The 23,353-nt window shown below is 27.6% G+C and overlaps 5 protein-coding genes across 5 annotated transcripts, besides 3 other annotated features; 4 read left to right on the top strand and 1 right to left on the bottom strand.

The window, feature by feature from the left end:
- Positions 1-229: 229 nt before the first annotated feature.
- OCT59_027311 (uncharacterized protein) lies at positions 230-847 on the top strand (the record flags this gene model as incomplete). Its single annotated transcript, XM_025329577.2, has 1 exon — positions 230-847. One exon carries the CDS (start codon positions 230-232, stop codon positions 845-847), a length of 618 nt encoding a protein of 205 aa, XP_025184080.2.
- Positions 848-2,823: 1,976 nt separating this feature from the next.
- On the top strand, positions 2,824-3,441 carry OCT59_027310 (uncharacterized protein; the record flags this gene model as incomplete). Its single annotated transcript, XM_025310260.1, has 1 exon — positions 2,824-3,441. The coding sequence occupies one exon, from the start codon at positions 2,824-2,826 to the stop codon at positions 3,439-3,441; it is 618 nt and encodes a 205-aa protein (XP_025184081.1).
- Positions 3,442-11,864: 8,423 nt separating this feature from the next.
- On the bottom strand, positions 11,865-12,482 carry OCT59_027309 (uncharacterized protein; the record flags this gene model as incomplete). The annotated part of the gene is made up of 1 exon (XM_025324839.1): positions 11,865-12,482. The coding sequence occupies one exon, from the start codon at positions 12,480-12,482 to the stop codon at positions 11,865-11,867; it is 618 nt and encodes a 205-aa protein (XP_025184082.1).
- A 2,319-nt stretch (positions 12,483-14,801) lies between these two features.
- Positions 14,802-14,812: a sequence feature (Short protein (OCT59_027308, UZO07004.1) was converted to a misc_feature.).
- A 1,039-nt stretch (positions 14,813-15,851) lies between these two features.
- Positions 15,852-15,873: a sequence feature (Short protein (OCT59_027308, UZO07004.1) was converted to a misc_feature.).
- Positions 15,874-17,045: 1,172 nt separating this feature from the next.
- Positions 17,046-17,051: a sequence feature (Short protein (OCT59_027308, UZO07004.1) was converted to a misc_feature.).
- Positions 17,052-18,657: 1,606 nt separating this feature from the next.
- On the top strand, positions 18,658-19,287 carry OCT59_027307 (uncharacterized protein; the record flags this gene model as incomplete). Its single annotated transcript, XM_025334077.2, has 1 exon — positions 18,658-19,287. One exon carries the CDS (start codon positions 18,658-18,660, stop codon positions 19,285-19,287), a length of 630 nt encoding a protein of 209 aa, XP_025184083.1.
- A 3,650-nt stretch (positions 19,288-22,937) lies between these two features.
- On the top strand, positions 22,938-23,353 carry OCT59_027306 (uncharacterized protein; the record flags this gene model as incomplete). Its single annotated transcript, XM_066136870.1, has 2 exons — positions 22,938-22,945; positions 23,005-23,353. The coding sequence occupies 2 exons, from the start codon at positions 22,938-22,940 to the stop codon at positions 23,351-23,353; spliced, it is 357 nt and encodes a 118-aa protein (XP_065993313.1).

Raw genomic sequence — 23,353 nt, 5'->3', positions numbered from 1 at the left:
ATTTGCTTCATGCCCTGTAAGAAAAGTTGATCTTTTTTCCGTAAAAGGCTCATATTTCCGGTTCAGAAATTAATAAAAGGCTCTTTTTTACGGATAAGATTTTTTATAGGTAAAATGTATAAATAATGGCATGAAAATATCACTGTAAAAAATAATATTCATTTTCTTTATTTTTTTTTACAAAAACAAATTAAAAACTTCACTTTTCTTTCCATATCATTCTCAGAATATGTTTGCTCAATTATATATTATATATATTTTCTTTTTGGTTTCAGCTGTAGTAGGAATACCTGTAGTAAATTTACAAAATCAGACTTTTAGCACTGATGGTTTTGTATCCGCTAGGCCTAAATGCACTGATCCTAAAAATGCTAAATATAAAAGCTCCGCTTGTGCTACAAGAAAATCAGTGAGGGTTTCATGTGAATCTTTTGATCATCCAGGCACAGCTGTAGATACTAATTTTAGCTGTGGAGATGGCGAATCTTGTGTTGATATTGACTCAAATGATGCATTTTGTGTTGACGATAAAAGTGCTCAATTATGGGACAATGATCATAAAAGTGAATTCGCATGTTCAGCACCTGTTTTATTAGTGCCACCACATAAGTCTTTTCAACTTGTAGCTGGAATGACAACATATTCAACAAATGGGAATCCAATACAAGTATTTAAGCTAATAGCAAAATATGATGATCACTTCTCAGATGATAAGTTATTTTTCAAAAATCATTTCACCTTCCCTATTAAGCAAGAAAATTTTTCTAAAAAGTTGAGTTTCTGCTTCCATCCAGGCTCTTTTGAGGAAGTACAAGCTGTAGCTTCTCTAGCATATGTTTTAATGTGATGGGTACTTTTTTTATGTTAATTATTTTACATTATAAACAGAATATATAGTTTTTTTTAATAGATGGTTTTGTTTAACACCAAATATAAGTGTGAGCAAACTGCTTTAATTCTTTTTATAATATTTGAAATTTAATGAAATCTTATTATTATGAAATTAGATATAATCTCTATATTTTTATTTGTAATTAATTTTTTTGACAAAAATTAATAAATCACACCACTGGCACAGTCATACATATTATTTATTACTTATTATATAATTTTTATTATTTTATATTTATTTAGATGTTTCCATTGATAAAATATTATAATTGTTTTACCAAAATCTCATTTTTCCGAAACCATTTTTAATGAATCCCTATTTTGACGACAAAAGTCATTTTTCCATGATCGATACGGTATTGACGATCATGAAATTTTTTACGAAAGCAAGGAAGATTTTCAATGGTATAAAATTTTTTTGTTTTCGAAATTCTAACCGTACTATTTGGAATAAAAAATAGAGAGAAAAGATTCAATTAGATTGGTGCTACAAAATTTGCATTATTAATGCATTTTGTAATCAGTTTGTTGAACTTCTTTTAATATTTCAATAATTTGAAATTAAGGCGCAGTACGGAGTGAGGCGCAATTAATAAATTTTGGTGATAAAAATAACGACAAATAAGAAAAAGATTTATAATGGTCGAGCAGGTAGGGCGTAAGCTGGTATTCTAACTTTAATTGACGATCCGCGAGTCAACTAGAGAAAATTATTTATAAATTTAAGTATTTAACGCAAATATTTACTAATTTGTCGTAATGTAAGGATGGTCACCGTACCAGCATTATGATGTGCTTTCGACCAGAATTAAAAATCTAATAAAATATTGGCCAGCATTACATCATAATTTCACCCCCGGTGATGTTTAGCAATACCCAATATTAATTATAATGTTTTTAGTAACGTAAATATCATATGAATATTTGGAAAAATATAATTTAAAATTTTTAGTTCAGCGAAATGACTTCGGTAAAAAGTCCTTTGACGAAATTTCGTGTTGCGAATTTGTAAGATGAATATTTAACTTATTTTATTGTGCATTTATAGGCAATGTGTACCTAAAATACTATATTTAGGTCCTAAAATATATTGTTACATTTATAGTCAGGATGCCCTAATTTGGATGGCCTAATTAATAAACATAGGTTCGAAACCCGATTGATCAACGGAATAATATTATGTCATTTTTTTAATTAATTTTTTTTAATAACTTCCTATAAAAAAAAATTTCCGAGCGATAAATGATCATTTTTCTAGTTTCTGAAAAATTTCGCAATGCAATTTATTAATCAGGTTTCGTGGAATTACAAAATATAATTAAATTATTTTTTAATTGATCGATCAATGAAAAAAATAATTAAATGTTACCCATTAAAAACGAAATGAATTAAATTTATTTAATATTTGTGCTCATGTGTATGTAATACAGTAAATATCTAAAAAAGCACCATTTTGTTTAATTTTTGTTTTTTTGTAATAAAACAAAATCGGACAAAATGGTGCTTTTTTGGACTTTTTTATACATGAACATCTAAATTTAACACATTTCTTTTTTATAGGGTTAAATATCTTAACTATATTTAATAGAAAAAAAAATAAAGGATTTGTTTATCATACCCGCAAAATATGAATCCCGAAATGCACGTTGTCGATCACATATATTACAATACACCATGAATAGGATCGACATACGTGACGGGAATTTGCTCCATGCCCTGTAAGAAAAGTTGATCTTTTTTCCGTAAAAGGCTCATATTTCCGGTTCAGGAATTAATAAAAGGCTCTTTTTTACGGATAAGATTTTTTATAGGTAAAATGTATAAATAATGGCATGAAAATATCACTGTAAAAAATAATATTCATTTTCTTTATTTTTTTTTTACAAAAACAAATTAAAAACTTCACTTTTCTTTCCATATCATTCTCAGAATATGTTTGCTCAATTATATATTATATATATTTTCTTTTTGGTTTCAGCTGTAGTAGGAATACCTGTAGTAAATTTACAAAATCAGACTTTTAGCACTGATGGTTTTGTATCCGCTAGGCCTAAATGCACTGATCCTAAAAATGCTAAATATAAAAGCTCCGCTTGTGCTACAAGAAAATCAGTGAGGGTTTCATGTGAATCTTTTGATCATCCAGGCACAGCTGTAGATACTAATTTTAGCTGTGGAGATGGCGAATCTTGTGTTGATATTGACTCAAATGATGCATTCTGTGTTGACGATAAAAGTGCTCAATTATGGGACAATGATCATGAAAGTATATTCGCATGTTCAGCACCTGTTTTATTAGTGCCACCACATAAGTCTTTTCAACTTGTAGCTGGAATGACAACATATTCAACAAATGGGAATCCAATACAAGTATTTGAGCTAATAGCAAAATATGATGATCACTTCTCAGATGATTTTTTATTTTTCAAAAATCATTTCACCTTCCCTATTAAGCAAGAAAATTTTTCTAAAAAGTTGAGTTTCTGCTTCCATCCAGGCTCTTTTGAGGAAGTACAAGCTGTAGCTTCTCTAGCATATGTTTTAATGTGATGGGTACTTTTAATTATTTTACATTATAAACAGAATATATAGTTTTTTTTAATAGATGGTTTTGTTTAACACCAAATATAAGTGTGAGCAAACTGCTTTAATTCTTTTTATAATATTTGAAATTTAATGAAATCTTATTATTATGAAATTAGATATAATCTCTATATTTTTATTTGTAATTAATTTTTTTGACAAAAATTAATAAATCACACCACTGGCACAGTCATACATATTATTTATTACTTATTATATAATTTTTATTATTTTATATTTATTTAAATGTTTCCATTGATAAAATATTATAATTGTTTTACCAAAATCTCATTTTTCCGAAACCATTTTTAATGAATCCCTATTTTGACGACAAAAGTCATTTTTCCATGATCGATACGGTATTGACGATCATGAAATTTTTTACGAAAGCAAGGAAGATTTTCAATAGTATAAAATTTTTTTGTTTTTGAAATTCTAACCGTACTATTTGAAAAAAAAAAAATAGAGAGAAAAATTCAATTAGATTGGTGCTACAAAATTTGCATTATTAATGCATTTTGTAATCAGTTTGTTGAACTTCTTTTAATATTTTAATAATTTGAAATTAAGGCGCAGTACGGAGTGAGGCGCGATTAATAAATTTTGGTGATAAAAACAACGACAAATAAGAAAAAGATTTATAATGGTCGAGCAGGTAGGTCGTAAGCTGGTATTCTAACTTTAATTGACGATCCGCGAGTCAACTAGAGAAAATTGCATATAAATTTGACGCAAATATACACTGATTTTGACAATTTCTGGTGTAACAAAACTTAAACATAATTTGCTAAAAATAGAAACAAGCAATATATAAAGTATACGTCATACTTTTATTTTCAAAGTCATCAAAGCGTAAAATATTTTTTTTGGCGAACTTTACCTTGGAGGCACGCGGCATTTACTATATGTTATTAGGTAAATAAGTCTTCGGAAAGTGAAATTTTTTTACATTTCACCAAATTTTTGTGCATATTTACTTTATTATTTTATAAGTAAACTAAGTTGTAACAACTTTTATTCTGATTAACTCAATACTTTTTTGCACTCATTAGCCAAATCACGTTCTGTAACTCTTTCTTTAAAAACGCGGGCTTATGTATTTATCCAATTTTGTATGGTATTGACTTTTGGATGTTCTCTTCTTCAAGTTCACCAGCTTCAACGTGTAAAGAATTCATTCAATTAATGTTATTACATAAAAACTGTAATGTTGGAGAAATAAATCCAAATTTCTAAAAGTTTTGAAGTAAAACGGCGTTTTTTAAGACATTTGGCTAGCGAAATTCGTGAACAACTTCACATTCAGAAATGCGGTTTTTAATTAATAAATTTTCGTCGAATTATCATTTTCATCACCTGATTCACAGATCGCCAATTAATTATTACAAATTAAAAAAATTAACGAAAATGAAAGAAAAATAATATTATTCTTCGTCATCTATTACTGGGCATATAATCTGATTATCTGTTATTCAGTTCCGTTATTCATATAATAATCTTTTAGTGACAAAAGAATATCAACATTCAGGTTACTATCTAAATCTCGAAATTTATTTTATTAAAAACTTAATATTGTTACGGAATATTTTTTTCTTATATTTTTTTATTTTTTTTATTTATTTTTATCTTTTATTTATTTTTAGCTATGTTACATTGAGTTATTTTCAGTTATTTTTAGTTATTTAGTGATTAGATAACAAACGGAAGCTTAGCGGTAGGAAGGTGGGTGGTATAGACAGCCACAATTGGCCAGGTGCGTGATGATATTGGCCGGGTGGCAATTCTGTCCGAAAGACAGATTGTCAGATTTGCACCAGAATTTAACAGTATAAAAAGGACCGTTGTTGAAAGTGCAGTTGAAGTAGTTCAGTTAGTTCTAAGTTTGAGTTAGTTGGTTTTAGTTTTGTATAGGATTTGTGCTTATATATAATAAATGTCTAAAAAAGCACCATTCCGTATAATTTTTGTTTTTTTGTAATAAGACATAAATCGGTCAAAATTGTGCTTTTTTAAACGCTTTTTACATATGAACACAAATATAATACGAATTTAACACATTTCATTTTTATAGGACAGTAATATCATATTTTATTCCATTGTTAATAAACTTGCCGCATTACTTATATACGTTTTGTTTTTCTAACACACTATTTATTATTGTTTATTATCGTTTATTATCATTGTCTTTCATTATTATTTGTTAGTTTTTTGTTATATACCGTTGATTATCCGTATACATAATATCACTAATCGTTCACAATCGTTTATTATCGTTTATCCGTATACATTTTTACCTTATCGCTTGTCATACATTGTAATATTAGGCCACACAAATTCGATTTTTCAGTTCACTTCACCCGGCCGGGTCACTTTTTCAAATTTCAATAAAAAAAAGTTTATATAAAAAGTTTATCACGTGATCAATACGTAATTTGATTGGCGAAGTAAGTTTATCACGTGGCTGAGAACTTCTGGAGCGAAAATAAATTCTTTAATTACTCTCCCCTTTAAAAGTCAACCAATCAGATGTCACGATTTTATATATAAACTTTTTTTATTAAACCCGGGTTCCCGGGTCAATTTTAAATTTCAATGTTACGTGAACCGAAAAATTGAATTTGTGTGGCCTTACCCTGTCATTTATTAACCGATCCCTATATTTTTTTTTCTGTTACTACCTATCAAATGCCAGAACAATATTTATTGTATATTAATTGCATTAGTAAAAACTTTAGATAAATGAATAAAATAAATGGAATAATACTAATAATAAAACTATATTAAGGTAATCTTTTAACGTTTCCTGATAAAGTATAATGAGTTGTTCATTTAATTAGTTAAATTCAAAATAACCTCTTTTAAAATGGTAATTTACTTATCAATGTAAACTAATACTAAATAAAGTAAATGTATGAAATTACGTCGCGTGAATTAAACATGGGTATCGAAACCGAAACCTCCCGAAACTCTTTAGGTTTCGATATATACGAAACATAGTTTCGGAAATGCATTTATTTTTCCGAATCCCGAATCCCGATTCCGAAACTTATATACCGAAATATATCAAAAATTATTTTATTGTTTTATAAGTTTATTATATTAATTTCATTACATTATTATCAAGTATCAATTATATTAATCAAAATACAAATTAACTAAAATTTTGAACTAATGAATCTGGATCAAAATCTTCTTCCTTATCCAATTCTTGAATAAACTTATTAAGCTCATCATCAATTTCCAATTGTTTATTCATCGCTAGTTTATTTCCAAACATTAATTCCAAATCAAGTACTTTTGAAATCTCTAATTCTTGAAGCGGAATTTGTTCATCATCATCATCAGATGAACGTGCCATGATCATTTCTTCCATTTGCTTCTCATCATATTCTTCAATTTCATATTCTTCAATATGACGACGAGCATTGTTTAAAGTGGCACAAATTTCATCAGTTGTTCGATCTTTACCATAATTAGTTAATTCAGATTTACTATTGGTAATGTAATACGAGTGGATTTTTGACATAGCCTCTAAATTTTCTACTGATAATCGTGTCCTCCTTTTTCCAGTCATCCATCCACAAATTGACCAAACTCGCTCACAGTTAGCTGCATGAGGAGCAATAGAAAATAATTTTTTTGCAAGTAATTGTATATAAGGGGGGGTAGGTTTACACATTCTCCACCAACTAAGAGGGGTGTTTGTTTGAGAATCATATGGTAATTTGTATGGGTTCGCTTGGAGATGAAATTCACCAATTTGTGACAAAAGCGTTTCTGCAGATTGTTTTTTGGAATGTTTATATTCTCTAAGGTGAGCAGCGATATCAGGAATTTTTAACATTTGTTGCCAAATGTGTGCAGCTGCACTTTGAATTCTTCGATAATGTACATCCTTTACGCCAATACCTATTAATTTTTAAAAAAAATTTGTATTATATATTATATCAGATAAATTTAAAATTTTATATGTCAATTGTCAAGTTTCACACCTTTATATCCAGGATGAATATAATATGCTAAAAGGTATTCATCAAAGTCATATAATATAAAGCGTTCGTTAAAAATCTTTATTGCATGTTGACGAAAAATCATGTGATCATCTTCAGGTATTTTATTAATTGATTGACCAAGATATGCCAAGGAGAAATAACAATCAGCCAGTGTTGCTTTATTACTTTCAAGAGTAAGAATAGCTTCCTTAATAGGTTTCATAATATTGGCCAAATCAGAAACATCATTAAAAAATCCTTTTTTTCGATTAATAATTGTTTTAACAGCTTCACTTGTAATAACGTTAGGATTTTCATTAATAACTTCTTTAAGACAAATTTCTAATCGAGAAATTGATTCTAACATTTCATAAACTGTTGTCCATCGTGTATCCAAGTAAGTTTTTAATCCTCCACCTCCTATTTTTTTTTCTAAGATTTTTAAATTTAGTAATTCTTTGGGTCTATGAGATTTTTTAAAATAGGTAACAATTACTGTACACCATTGAATTATTCGTTTTGCAAATTCATGTTTTATTAAATCTTTCGTGATTAAGTTTAATGCATGGGCTATACATCGGACATTAATAATGTGTGGGAATTTTTCAGATATTAAATTTCGTGCAGAATGTACATTTGATCCAGCATCTGTAACAATACCAGCGAATTTCTGAACACCAATATCATCAAGAACTAATTGTATTTGTTGTACAAGAAATTCAGCTGTATGACTTTCGCCAGAAAAATCTCCAATCTTCCAAAGAAGATCTCTCCCATTACTAAGATGAATGACGAAATTCCAAAGGGATTTGCCTGATGGACTCGTCCATCCATCTAAAGCTTATTATAAAGAATATAACAAAGTTTTATTAATACAAACTTTAATTAAAAATATATTTACAATAAATAATTTACCTAATGTTAAATTATCTTCAGCATCAAGTAACTTATAACATTTTACACTAACTCGCAAAATTTCCTGTGTTAATAAAGTATCAACAATTGTTTTCCGATCTGGTGGAATATAATTTGGCCGTAGTTGCTTGAGCAGTTCAATGATAAACGGGTGTTCAATTAGATGCCATGGCAAACCACAGCATACAAAAGCTTTGATAAGAACTGTATCAATAGCTTCCTTCCGTTCTTTACTTAATTCTGAGTTTTCATAAAAATTATTCAAAGTTGTTTGATCATTCTCAACTTGTGTGATTTTTCGTTTAGGATTTGTAGGATTAAAGGAAGATATTTCACGCGTTTCTACCATATACATGACAGCTTCACGAATTGAATGGTCCACCTTTGAACAATTAATTATATGTTTTTCCATTATTGCAGTCTTTCCAGGTCGAAAAGTTTGGCCACAAGCTGAACACGTTGCAGCATAATGTCCCTTATCTACTTCATCCCCTTGTTCAAAAAATCTCCAAATAGGTTTTTTTTGGACGTCCACCAGAATTGGTGGACTTTATTTTTTTTGAAGTTGAAGGTGCACTATTATCACCATTATCAGACATTCTTAGAGAGTTGTAGACTTGTAGTTATAAAACGAAGACAGAGTACGAAGTTAATAAACACGAAGGAAAAAGAGATTATCAGTAATCTGTCTAGTGATCAACTGATCAATTTATATATTATAGAAAATTTGAAAAATTGGAAAATCGGGATATGTTTCGGATATCGGAAATGGTTTCGGGATTCGGTGAGAGTTTAGGTTTCGGGTCAAGTTTCGATTCGTATATACCGAAACCCGAAACTTTCGGAAATGCTTCTGGAGGTTTCGATACCCATGTTTAGCGTGAATGAATGTGACTATTTTTTGTGCATCTGTGACATTCCGGAGGGCAGTTTTCTTTTTTTTCTTATTTATTTCGATAACTTGAAACTTGGATTTGAATTTAATCCATTCGAACTTTGGGTAGTTTAGTGCAATTTTAAAATTTTATATCATATATAACGATAAAAACAAAAAATCTCGTTTAATTAAGGACATGTTAGACATGGTTTATACACGTACTACTAGTTGAAGATCTCATTATTTTTATTAGCAAAATATTCTGAATTTTATTAAAAATAATATATATAATACATGTATATGCTGTTGTCAACTGTCAATTTGCATGCTGACAGCTGACGTGAATCAGATGACGTACAACATACGTAAAAAAGATTAATTATGTAACAATAGGAGAACATGAATGAGATAAAAAAAAATAAGAGTAAAAAAGTAAAATAAAAAAATTTATGTCAAGGTTTTGCCAATTATTAAATTTGTAAAGTTAATTCGAATTAAAGGTCCGCATGAGCCAGCTCGAGCCAACTCTAGGCTCGGCTCAATATACCTAGCTTGCATAGATAAAAATCCGTTTATTGGTTTAATTTCACGTGATTTATTTTATTACTAGAAGAGGTTCAATTTCACGTGATAATCGATGTCGATCAGCCAATAAATTACGAATAACGATCACGTGACTATCCGTGTCTAAGAAAATAATTTCATTTTTTTTTATTTTTGAAACAACAAAAACTCTTCACAGACCAATCACTAATAAAAGAAACTGTAACCATTCTTACAGAATAGAAATAATCTAAATTAAATCATAAAATAATAAGAAATTAATTAAATAATAACAGATAATTTTTTATTCAAAAATTAATATCTAAGTTTCCTGTGATTCAATTTGGACAATCTTTAACTTTTATGAAAGAACAAAAAAAGCTCTTTCTAACAAATATGAAATCATAACAATTCAACATGTCTAGCTATAGTTATAATTATTTAAAGATCATGACCTTATTGTATATAAATAATATAAAATATCCAGTTTGGCTCATAAAATCTATAATAAAATGAATAGGAATTAATAATGAATAGCTTTTTAGATTCTAAATAAATAACTGATAAATGAAAATTTGTGTTTTAAATGTTTTTGGTATTTAACTTTTTTAAATTAAGAAAGTAAACTTACCATAAACAAAATATCAAATATTTAACCGGTAAAGGGCTTTTCACAAAGTTTCTTATTTATTTTTTGTAGTTAACGTGATCAAAGGGATGAGACACTTGAATCTGACGCACAAGAAGCTAAAGACATTAAAAAAAAAAATTTTGATTAGAACGTAGTGTGACTACCGCCTATATATATCGTAATAGATTTTAATAGTATATATATATAGGATCTACAAATGATCGACAATATGACACTAACGATTTATATCTATGATGCTGCTCGCGAGCTGGCTCGAGCTGTCACGACACAAGTTCGAATGCCAATGAGAATGAACAGAAATGTTTCGTTGTAAAATTGTGTAGTAGTAATAATGACAAGCTTTTGTAAATTTTCGAAAGTAAATCTTGATAGATCGTATTCCAATTTACAGGTATTAAATTTTGCATTAAATTTGGAAAGCTTGTCAGATTGCTTCTTTTAAGGTTTCTAAATTTCTTCAGTCTTATTTACTTTGTCTATATAAAAAAAATTCTGGAAAAAACTTCGATAAATGATCATTTTTTTAGTTTCTATTCTGAAGAAATTTTCTAATTTTAGAAGATAAGGAATAGTTTAGTAGTCTAGTATATACTGTACATAATCCTTTTAACTAAGATAAAAAATTTTTTCTTTTAATTTCATAACGTTAGTTAATTTGCATTAATATTAATGAAATTTGCAAACAATTTACATTGGTATTAATAAAATTTACAATAAATTAAACTGCGTCATTGCATTTTTAAAATTATATTTAAAAAAAAAACTTTTGGATTTTGATTGTCAGATTTTTAACTGTCAGAATTTGTGACTATCGGGACTTTATTTCAGCGGGATTTGGGTTTGTCGGGATCTTGGTGTCGGGATTTTGTGGTAAACCCAAAACAGGAGATTCATTAAAAATGGTTTCGGAAAAATGAGATTTTGGTAAAACAATAGTAAATAGGCAAATTGACGTTGGTGAATTTTATTCCGGTGAAACAGGTGTCATTAAAATGGGTGGATATAAATTATAGAATACATGTATGTTATTATACAAAAAATTTTTGTACCTCAAATATACAAAAATTGAAAACTAACAGCATTAAATACTGTAATGTGAATTATAGTAATATTTTATTAATGGAGACATCTAAATTAGTCTATTAATAAATAAAAAATAATAAAAATTATAATAAGTAATAAATAATATGTATGACTGTGCCAGTGGTGTGATTTATTAATTTTTGTTAAAAAAATTAATTACAAATTAAAATATAGAGATTATATCTAATTTTATAATAAGATTTCATTAAATTTCAAATTTTATAAAAGAATTAAAGCAGGTTGCTCACACTTATATTTGGTGTTAAATTAAAAAAAAACTATATATTCTGTTTATAATGTAAAATAATTAACACAAAAAAAACACCCATCACATTAAAACATACGCTAGAGAAGCTGCAGCTTGTACTTTCTCTTGAGTGCCTGCAAAGAAGCAGAAACTTATTTTACGAGAAAAATTTTCTTGTTTAATAGTGAGGCTGTAATTATTTTCTTGTAATACAAAGTCATCTGAATCGTTATCGTCATATCTTACTTCTAGCGAAAGTACTTGTATTGGATCCCCAGTTGTTGAATATGTTGTCATTCCAGCTACAAGTTGAAAAGTCTCTTGTGGTGGCGTTAATAAAACAGATGCTGAACATACTCTTTCAAAATTTTGATTATTTTCCCATAATTGAGCACTTTTATCGTCAACACAGAATGCATCATTTGAGTCAATATCAACACAGGATTCGCCATCTCCACAGCTAAAATTAGTGTCTACAGCTGTGCCTGGATTATTATAAGATTCACATGAAACCCTCACTGATTTCCTTGTAGCGCAAACGGAGCTTTTATATTTAGCATTATTAGGATCAGTGCATTTAGGCCTAGTGGATACAAGACCATCAGTGCTAAAAGATTGATTTTGTAAATTTACTACAGGTATTCCTACTACAGCTGAAACCAAAAAGAAAATATATATAATATATAATTGAGCAAACATATTCTGAGAATGATATGGAAAGAAAAGTGAAGTTTTTAATTTGTTCTTGTAAAAAAAAAAAATAAAGAAAATGAATATTATTTTTTACAGTGATATTTTCATGCCATTATTTATACATTTTACTGATAAAAAACTTATCCGTAAAAATGAGCCTTTTATTAATTCCTGAACCGGAAATATGAGCCTTTTACGGAAAAAAGATTGACTTTTTTTACAGGGCATGGAACAAATTCCCGTCACGTATGGTAATATATATGATCGACAACGTGCATGTCATATCGGGATTCATATTTTTGCAGGTATGATAAACAAATCCTTTATTTTTTTTTTCTATTAAATATAGTTAAGATATTTAATTCTATAAAATGAAATGGGTTAAATTTGTGTTCATCTATAAAAAAGTCCAAAAAAAGACCATTTTGTCCGATTTTGTTTTATTACAAAAAAACAAAAATTTAACAAAATGGTGCTTTTTTATTACATATGAGCACAAATATTAAATAAATTTAATTCATTTCGTTTTTATAGGGTAACATTTAATTATTTTTTCATTGACCGATTAATTAAAAAATAATTTAATTATATTTTGTAATTCCACGAAACCTAATTAATTGCATTGCGCATTGCGCTGTCCCTGTAAAAAATTCTTTAGAAAAATAATCCCGTGTCTGACAAATTCATCTGAGCCAGGATTTTGGCTGTAGATCATCGGGATTCTGTGACTGTCAGGATTTTGATTCAATCGGGATTTGCATTTATCAGGATTTTGGTGTATTATAGACTGTCGATATTATAGGTGTCAGGATTTTTGGGTGATCCCCCTGTTTTAACGACAAAAGTCATTTTTCCATGATCAATATGGTACTGTATTGACGATCATGAAATTTTTTATGAAAGCAAGGAAGATTTTCAATGGTATAATTTTTTTGTTTTTGAAATTCTAACCGTACTATTTGAAAAAAAAAAATAGAGAGAAAAGATTACATAGGAACAACTAGATTGGTGCTACAAAATTTTGCATTATTAATCATTTTGTAATCAGTTTGTTGAACTTCTTTTAATATTTCAATAATTTGAAATTAAGGTGCAGTAAGGAGTGAGGCGCAATTAATAAATTTTGGTGCGGTAGGTCGTAAGCTGGTATTCTAACTTTAATTGACAATCCGCGAGCCAACTAGAGAAAATTATATATAAATTTGACGCAAATATTTACTAATTTGTCGTAATGTAATAAAACTTAAACATACGGATGGTCACCGTACCAGCATTATGATGTACTTTCGACCAGAATCAAAAATCTAATAAAATGGCCAGCATTACATCATAATTTCACCACCGGTGATGTTTAGCAATACCCAATATTAATTATTAATAATGTTTTAGTAACATAAATATCATATGAATATTTGGAAAAATATAATTAAAAATTTTTAATTCGGCGAAATGACTTTGTAAAAAGTCTTTTGACGAAATTTCGTGTGGCGAATTTGTAAGATGAATATTTATTGTGCTAGGTCCTAGCCTAAAATATCATATTGTTACATTTATAGTCAGGATGCAGGATGCCCTAATTTGGATTGCCTAATTACATTGCAGAAACTCGTGATTTGTTACCATGCGGTTAAGATGTCACCAAATCACAACAGTCCAGTATCTAACACATGACAATGTGGATCTCATAAAATTATCGACGACATACTTTTTCGAAGTCGATAACATGTTAAAAGATAGTCTTAAATAGATAGTAAATAGATATTGAATGACATCGAGAATTAGCAGCAAAAATTAATCTAAGATATTTCTTAGATGTATTAAATATTATTTAGCGATGAATCTGTCAATCTATTTTATTCATATTTTTTTATATAAATTTTATTGATAAAATTTTAACATCGGGAAAAAGCCTTAGTATGTATCATGTGATACATGTGATATTATAAAGTAACTATAGTTCGATATAAACTATTTTTAGCTCAACAACTATCAAAATAAACTATTTTTAACTTTTTTAAACTTCATCTTTTTACTTCTCGTTGATATCTGTACAACTTTCCTTTATTTTTTCATTTTTCCTTTGTCCTTTTCCTTTCTTTTCCCTTTACTTTTACTTTTTCTTTCATTTTTTCTCCTTTCTTACTTTTTCATACTTCCTGTTGAAAAAAAATCCTTAATGAACCATCTTATTTATTTTTTTTTTAGTTCTTTCAATTTCCTTGGACGCGAAATTTGATAAGTTTCCAATTTTTTCTTTAATTGTTCTTATTTTAACGAACAGTTAACCATTCTTTCTCTTTCTTTTTATAGGCAGTTCTCCCTAAAATGGGGTTTCGGTAAGGTAATTTTTTAGTTTTTTCTTTTTTTCTTTCTTTTAGAATTTTCTGATACTCACTGGAAATGGAGGTGTTGTCCTTTTTTGTTATTAACTTTTACCTTTTATTTTTTGTAGGGTTTGGTTTTTTTTTCTTTTAAAGGTTTGACAACTCTTTTGGATTTTTCTTTTTTAGGTTTTGCCGATTCTTAAGAGTAGGTTGTTGATTTTATTTTTGCTTTATTGTTCCCTTTTGTCTTACTAACAATTGTTTTTCTTTTCTTATTTTAGATATCAGTACTTCTTCTATTAATTCTACTGTGCCATTGTTTGAAAATGAAAGTTAATTGCCGATCCGCATGTGATCGATAGAATTTATATAATAAAATACGGCGCAACATTTATATATTAAGCCATGTTGATCATTTTTTATATCAAATAAAATGCGACCATATTGTTATACAACTGCGTAATTTAACACACGTTTAAGATCTTAGAAAAAAATTTTTTATAAAAAGTTTTTTTTCTTTCCAGTTTATGAAGTTTTATATGTAGGAAACGGAGATTTCATAGTATTTTACTTCTATGGTATAAATGGTATAACCGATTTCTACCTCTTTAACTTTCTTTTGACGCTTATAAAACTTTTTTGATTATTATTTCTGTCAACTATTACATTTTTAATAACACTATGCACTTCTATATCTCTTTTTCTTTCACAAATACGTCCGGTTTGTAAAAAATATGAATATAATGAAATTCATAAATAATAAAAGGACTTTGATTAAGTTTTAACGTAATCTCAAAATAGGAATAGTTATCTTGAATTTTTTTCTTAAAAATAATAAACAAGTCATATAAATATGACCACAATAATGAAGTTCTGATATAATAGCACCAGTTAAAACAAGTTTTTTTTGTGTTATATATGTATTTGACGTTGTTGTTCTTGGGGAAACAGAGTTTTCAAACTGCATTTTTTTATTAATTAACATAACGCCGCATTTTACTATGTAGATTCTATCGATCACATGCGGATCGGCAATTAAATGTTAAATTAGCTCAGGCCAGGAGAGATCCTCAGTTAGTGGATCAAAGTGTGGAAAATCAGACTGGATATAAAAATTTCAAATTTTCATTTTTGTGATATTTTATGTGATTGTATGATTGACATACTGAACTTCTATTGAGTTTGATATATCAAGGGTTGGACTGTATATTTTTCTAAATAAGAGTTTGCAAGTGAAAATTTTTACTTTTTCTAAAAACTAACTTGACTCGACAAAATATCTTAAATTGAATCGTTACCTTTAGGGTTTTGCACCTTTTTTGTGAAATGAACTGAAGGTGATTGTTTGATTTTTTATTTGTTTTGATTTTTTTTGTCATTTGTGCTAATTTTTTCTTTTTTTTTAAGTTTTGTCTTCATTTTGAATTAAATATAAATAGGAATTTAATTATTTCAATAGGTGCATTTTTTCAGTATACTTATTTTTTTAACAAAAGTAAAGTACGAAACAATACTAACATTTCTTTTTTTTAGAATGACGGATATTACTTGGGAACTAGCTCTGATCCCTTAGGTAAAGTTTTTGAAAGACTTCAAAAGCTTTTTTAATAAACGCATCAATTAACTTTCAGTTAATTTTATAGGAATTCTGGCCTCTCCTATATACCAGAATCCAAGTGAGTTTCAAAACAATTTTGAAACTAATTTTTATTTCTTTAAAACATGTTAATAACGTTTTTTTGTTCATTTATAGGAAACCAGCTTTGAAGTTCGAACCTGGATAGCTTTTCAAAATTTTGTAAGAATCCGGCCCCTCATGATACCAGAATTCACTGAGATGTTTTTTACTCATAAATTTTTTGTTGTCTTTTAGCTTAAACTTCAACAAGAAGTGGTCATTCATAATAATATTATTCGTTTATATGGAATTATGAAGGACGAATGTGAGTTTTAAAATGATTTGAAGTTAAATTTAAAAAGATATTTTAATAATATTTTTTGTTCATCACTTTCATAAGAAACCAGCTCCACCTTTGTTACCGGAACCCTAGAGGTTTGTTTTCAGAGTACTTTAAAAACTTCTAAAAAACATTTTAATAACCTTTATTTATTTATTTATTTTTTATTTTTTTAGAGGAATGGCTTCCTACTTTTGAAACTTCTTTAATAAATGTTATTAATAGAGTAAGAGGGTATATCGAAAAATTTAGTTTTATTTATAGATTAGAATAATGCATATGATTAGACTTAGAATAGAACATTTTAATATAAATTTACAGTACATTTTTCAACTTTTGAAATAAATAAACTATAACTTTACTACAACATTAATATTTGTTTACTATGACTTAAACATGAATTTAATGTAATTTAAATATACATTTACCATATGTTTTCGATGTTAAATCAGGTGACGATCACCTTAATATACATCAACTTCGATTGACTTGAACTTATTGTAACGATGTGAGACCATATCGTGATCAAGCCTTGGTATGATAAAATTTCGACTTGGTCACGATATGGTTTCGATTTTAAAAATTTCTGCAATGTATATATTTGTTAGTTTTAATTATTTTAATGAAATTTATAATAACATATATAAAAAAATAAAAAAATACAATAGATATAACTATATGTTATTTTATCTACTACCCGTCTAAGATGAAAGTAAGTATCTATACTTATTAGATCTAAACTAAAAAAAGTATCTAAATAAAAAGTTTTTATAAAATATCTCATATTCAATATTTATTATTTGTGTCGGTGAAACGTTTGTCGGTGAAATGGTGAAATGAACCAGACCCCAAATGGATTAAATTCAAATCCAAGTTTCAAGCTATCGAAATAAATAAGAAAAAAAAACCGCCCTCTGGTCAGTCAGTCATTCCGAAAATGTTAGCGATTGACATTCCATCATTAAAATTCAATCTAATATTCTATTTTTTATTAATTATTAATAATGTTCTTAGTAACAATATTTTCGTAAATATTTTATGAATATTTTGGGAAAAATACGATTTAATAAGAGATAGCTTTCGGTAAAAGGTCCTTCGGCGAAATTTCGTGTGGCGAATTTGTAAGATGAATATTTAATTTATTTTATTGTGCATTTATTGTTACATTTATAGTCAGGATGACCTAATTCGGATATCCTAATTAAACATAGATGATAGATTTATCCAAATAAGGATCGAAACCCGATTGATAATAATATTATGTCATTTTTTTAATGACCCAAAATTCTGGAAAAAACTCCGATAAATAATCATTTTCTAGTTTTTGTTCCGAAAAAATTCAGACACGTGATCATTTTTCTAAAAAAATTTTTAGTGCAATTTATTAATCAGGTTTCGTGGAATTACAAAAATATAATTAATTATTTTTTAATTAATCGATCAATGAAAAAAATGAAAAAAAAATAATTAAATGTTAACTATATTTAATAGAAAAAAAAATAAAGAAAGGAAATGAATTTGTTTATCTTGACCTGTCACATGTATTAATCTTGACCCACTACATGCACGTTGTCGATCACATATATTGAATCGGCATACGTGACGGGAAGATGCTTCATGCCCTGTAAAAAAAGTCGATCTTTTTTCTGTAAAAGGCTCATATCTCCGGTTCCGGAATTAATAATCTCACATCACGGAATTTATCGAATTATTCACATTTTCCGTGAATGGAACCGTAAAAGGTTCATTTTTACGGATAAAATTTTTTTTATAGGTAAAATGTATAAATAATGGCATGAAAACGCATATTAATGATTTTAATAATATTACTGAAAAAAATAATATTTTTTATTTTCTTTATTTTTTTTTTTTACAAGAACAAATTAAAAACTTCAGAATATGTTTGCTCAACTATATATTATATATATTTTCTTTTTGGTTTCAGCTGTAGTAGGAATACCTGTAGTAAATTTACAAGATCAGATTTTTAGTATTGATGGTTCTGCTGTACCCACTAGGCCTAAATGCACTGACCCTAATAATGCTAAATATAAAAGCTCCACTTGCGCTACAAGGAAATCAGTGAGGGTTTCATGTGAATCTTTTAGTCAACCAGGCACACCTGTTGATACTAATTTTAGCTGTGGAGATGGTGATTCTTGTGTTAATATTACCCCAAATGATGCATTCTGTGTTGACGATAGCAGTGCTCAAGTATGGGACAATAAAAATGAAAATGAAGTCGTATGTTCAGCACCTGTTTCATTAGTGCCACCACATGTGTCTTTTCAACTTGTAGCTGGAATTACAACATATTCAACAACTGGAGATCCAATACGAGTAGCTGAGCTACAAGCAAAATATGATGATAACAATTCAAATATCTATACTGATTATAAATATCAAGAAAATAATTACACCTTCCCTATTAAACAAGAAGATTTTTCTAAAAAGTTGAGTTTCTGCTTCTATCCAGGCTCTAATGAGGAAGTACAAGCTGTAGGTTCTCTAGCATATGTTTTAATGTGATGAATGTTTTTTTTTATGTTAATTATTTTACATTATAAAAAGAATATATAGTTTCTTTTTAATGAATGGTTTTGTTTAACACCAATTATACTTTAATTATTTTTATAAAATTTGAAATTTAATGAAATCTTATTATAAAATTAGATATAATCTCTATATTATTGTTTGCAATTAATTTTTTAACAAAAATTATAAATCATTCCACTGGTGTTCAACACCACAGTCATACATATTATTTATTTTTATTATTTATTATATAATTTTTATTATTCTATATTTATTAATAGACTAATTTAGATGTTTCCATTAATTAATAAAATATTATAATTCATATTACAATATTTAGTGCTGTAGCATACATATATATATATATATACTACTTCACATATATTTTTCTTAGCTTTCCAATTTTTTTCTTATTTTGTAATATTTGCGGTACAAAAATTTTTTTTTTTTTTGAAAAATTGAGTTTATTATTCGGCCATAATAACATTTATGTCGTACCCACCCATTTTACCGACACCTGTTTCACCGGCATAAAATTTACCGACGTCATTTTGCCTACTTGTTATTATTTTACCGACATCACAATTTTTCCGAAACCATTTTAATGAATCCCTATTTTGACATTTTGCTATAATGACACGGTATTTACGATTATGAAATTTTGTCTTTACGAAAGCAAGGAAGATTTTCAATGATATAAATTTTTTTGTTTTTAAATTTAACCGTACTATTTGAAAAAAAAAAAAATAGAGAGAAAAGATTACAAAGGAACAATTAGATTTGTGCTATAAAATCTTGCATTATTAATGCATTTTGTAAATTTCTTTTAACATTTCAGCATTTGAAATTAAGGCGCAGTAAGGAGTGAGGCGCGGCTAATAAATTTTTGGTGATAAAAACAACGAAAAAATTTACAACGGTTGAGCAGGTAGGTCGTAAGCTGGTGTTATAACTTTAATTAAATTAAGGATTACAAAAATTAAAAAAATTAACGAAAATGAAGGAAAAAGAATAATATTCTTCATCATCTAGTACTGGGCATAGAATCTGTTTATCTGTCATATAATCCTTTAGTGACAAAAGAATATCAACATTTGGCGCAGTTTATCTACATCTCGAAATTTTATTTTATTGGAAAACTTTTTACTGTATTATATTAATTGCATTAGTAATAAAAACTTTGGATAAATGAATAAAATAAATGAATAATACTAATGATAAAACTATATTAAGGTAATCTTTTAACGTTTCTTGACAAAGTATAATGATTTGTTCATTTAATTAGTTAAATTTAAAATAACCTCTTTAAAATGGTAATTTACTTATCGGTGTAAACTAATAAATGTGGTAAAGCGAATAAATGTGACTATTTTTTGTGCATCTGTGGCATGGATTTGAATTTAATCCATTCGAACTTTGGGGTAGTTTTTAGTGTAATTTCAAAATTTTATATCATATAATGATAAAAACAAAAAAATCTCGTTTAATTAAGAACATGTTAGACATGTTTATACACGTAGTTGAAAATTTCATTATTATTATTAGCAAAATATTCTGAATTTTATTAAAAATATATATGTATATAATACATATGTATGTTGTTGTGTGTCGAGTGTCGACTGTCGATTTGCGTGCTGACAGCTGACGTAAATCAGATGACGCACGACATACGTAAAAAGTAATGATGTAATGATGTAACAATAAGAGAGAATGTGTTGATAAAGCCTACATGAATAAGATAAGAAGTAAAAAAGTAAAAAAATTAAAATTTTAATTTTCTCCAAGATTTTAAATTTGATACAAATGTTCTCGTTGTAAAATTTTGTAGTAATAATGACAAGCTTTTATAAATTTTCTAAAGTAAATCTTGATAGGCCGGGTTTGGTGAAGCTTACTAGAATCCCGAAGGTATAATATCCCAATATTCAAATCCCGAAAAATCAAAATACCAAAATGAAAAATCTTGAAATTTATTAATAAAGAAAGAATGAGGTGTCGGGATTATAAAGTTTCGGGATTATGATATTTCATATGTTGGGATTAAGATTTTGTCAGGATTTTGAGTGTCAGGATTTAGAATGTTTGGATATTTTACCCGCGAGCTTCGGGATTTGACGTATTCCAATTTACAGGGATCATTTGGAAAGCTTTTCGGATTGCTTTTTTTGAGGGTTTTTAAATTTCTTCAATCTTATTTACTTTGTTAGAAACTAGTTTAACGCAATAATCAATAATTATAACATAGTTTTGGGGCTTCTCCAATTTATTTTTAATGTACGGATGTGTTCTAATATACGTTTATGCGACATTAGATATTACGAGTAAGTAAGTAATTTACGTAAATTTTTCATTGTAAATTTCTATCACTTTTTATAAGAAAATAAGATATTAAAAATAATGCGTTTTATATTATGTAGCGTTTGGTTTTTATTCTTAAGATTTTTATACATAAAATCAACTGTATGTGCAGCTGAAGAATAAGTATTTTATTTGTTTAAAGTTGTTACAAGTTTTATAATAGTGATTTGAGTTACCAGTATTTATGCGTCATAATCATTTCGACATTTATAATAGAACCAAAAAACAACTCGTAGAAAAAATTGAATTATTACTCAATAGGTTTTATTGAAATAAAATGTGCAACTACTGTACATATTACATGATAGAAAGCTGCGCCGCATATTTTATCCATAGGAGGTAAATAGATCTTAATATGGCCAATATTCATTCATTGTTCTAATTTTCTGTACTATTTATTTAGTATACAATTAAAAAAATAGCACCATTATTTCCATTTTAAGAACTTGAGTAGGATAATATATTTTTTATATTATTATTACATGATTAAAGTGTCTCTGCCGTCTCGGCGTCATCAACTGCTGCAACTCAACTATGTAATATCTAAAGAATATATGAATAACTGAAGTCTTAATTAGGAGAAATTTGATTGATTGTGTATAAATATTATTTGTACAGTAGGAGTTTGATTTCTTAACTTCTGGAAATAATTTTTTGAGGTTAGAGTTTTTATGCAATAATCTGTTAAGGTTACGCCATAAATCCTAAAATAAAAAAAGATCTTTTTAACCCACCAAAAAAATTTTTTTTTTTTTTCCTTGGGAACCTTCTTTAAAATTATAAAATGATAAAACAAATAAATATAAATAAATACATCATGTAAATGATCCGATAAGTCCGAGTCCGAGAATTTTAAAAAATATTACATAATGACTTTGCATGTTTGCTTTTATTCCTAGTATAATATTTTTTTTATTTTATTTCTTTTTTTAGATAAGAAATTTTTTTTTCACAACTTTATTATAAATATTTGTTTAATCTATCTACAAAATGATTTATGAACCTGTGTTACCCCAGAGTCAAACCAGATACAGTATATAAACAACGCGCAAAAACATCCATTCTTTATTGTCAAAAAAAAAGCCCAAAAAACTTAAAAATCTTCCATCTTGATTAAGGAGTAAAATTAATTCGCTCTTAAATTTTAAATTTCTTATTATTTGGATTATGGATAACATGAATTTAAATAACCAAAATACACAAGATTATTATAATTTACCAACGGATCAAACTCCGCTTCTCAACAAATTCTTAATAATAGTAACAATAAAAACATCCAACATACAATGTTGGAGTATCTAATTCAAACAGATTGCACATTAATTCTACAATTCCTGCGCCTCATAATACTAGTACATTTGAGTTTTATTTTCATTTACCAAATGATACTCGTACATGTATCTATCGTGTTACTTATTCTGAAATAAATCTATCAGAAAATGTTCAACTTTTGAATGATGGAATTAATCGTATTCCTTATTATCTTTTGCCACATCATCATAATGTACAATCTCTAATTCAACAACAGATTCAGCAACAAGTCCAACATTCTATCGTTTATCAACAAAATAGAATTCAATCACAGCCCTTCGATACTTCCCAAGTATATTCAAATAATGACATCTATAATACAGCTTTAACTTCAGTAAACGGAAATGTTTCTTATGATATGCAAGATACAAGATTCCAGAATTCTTCCTAG

This window comes from Rhizophagus irregularis, chromosome 7, assembly GCF_026210795.1.
Source record: "Rhizophagus irregularis chromosome 7, complete sequence".
NCBI classification, from domain to species: domain Eukaryota; kingdom Fungi; phylum Glomeromycota; class Glomeromycetes; order Glomerales; family Glomeraceae; genus Rhizophagus; species Rhizophagus irregularis.
This window is presented reverse-complemented; position numbering and strand designations above follow the sequence as displayed.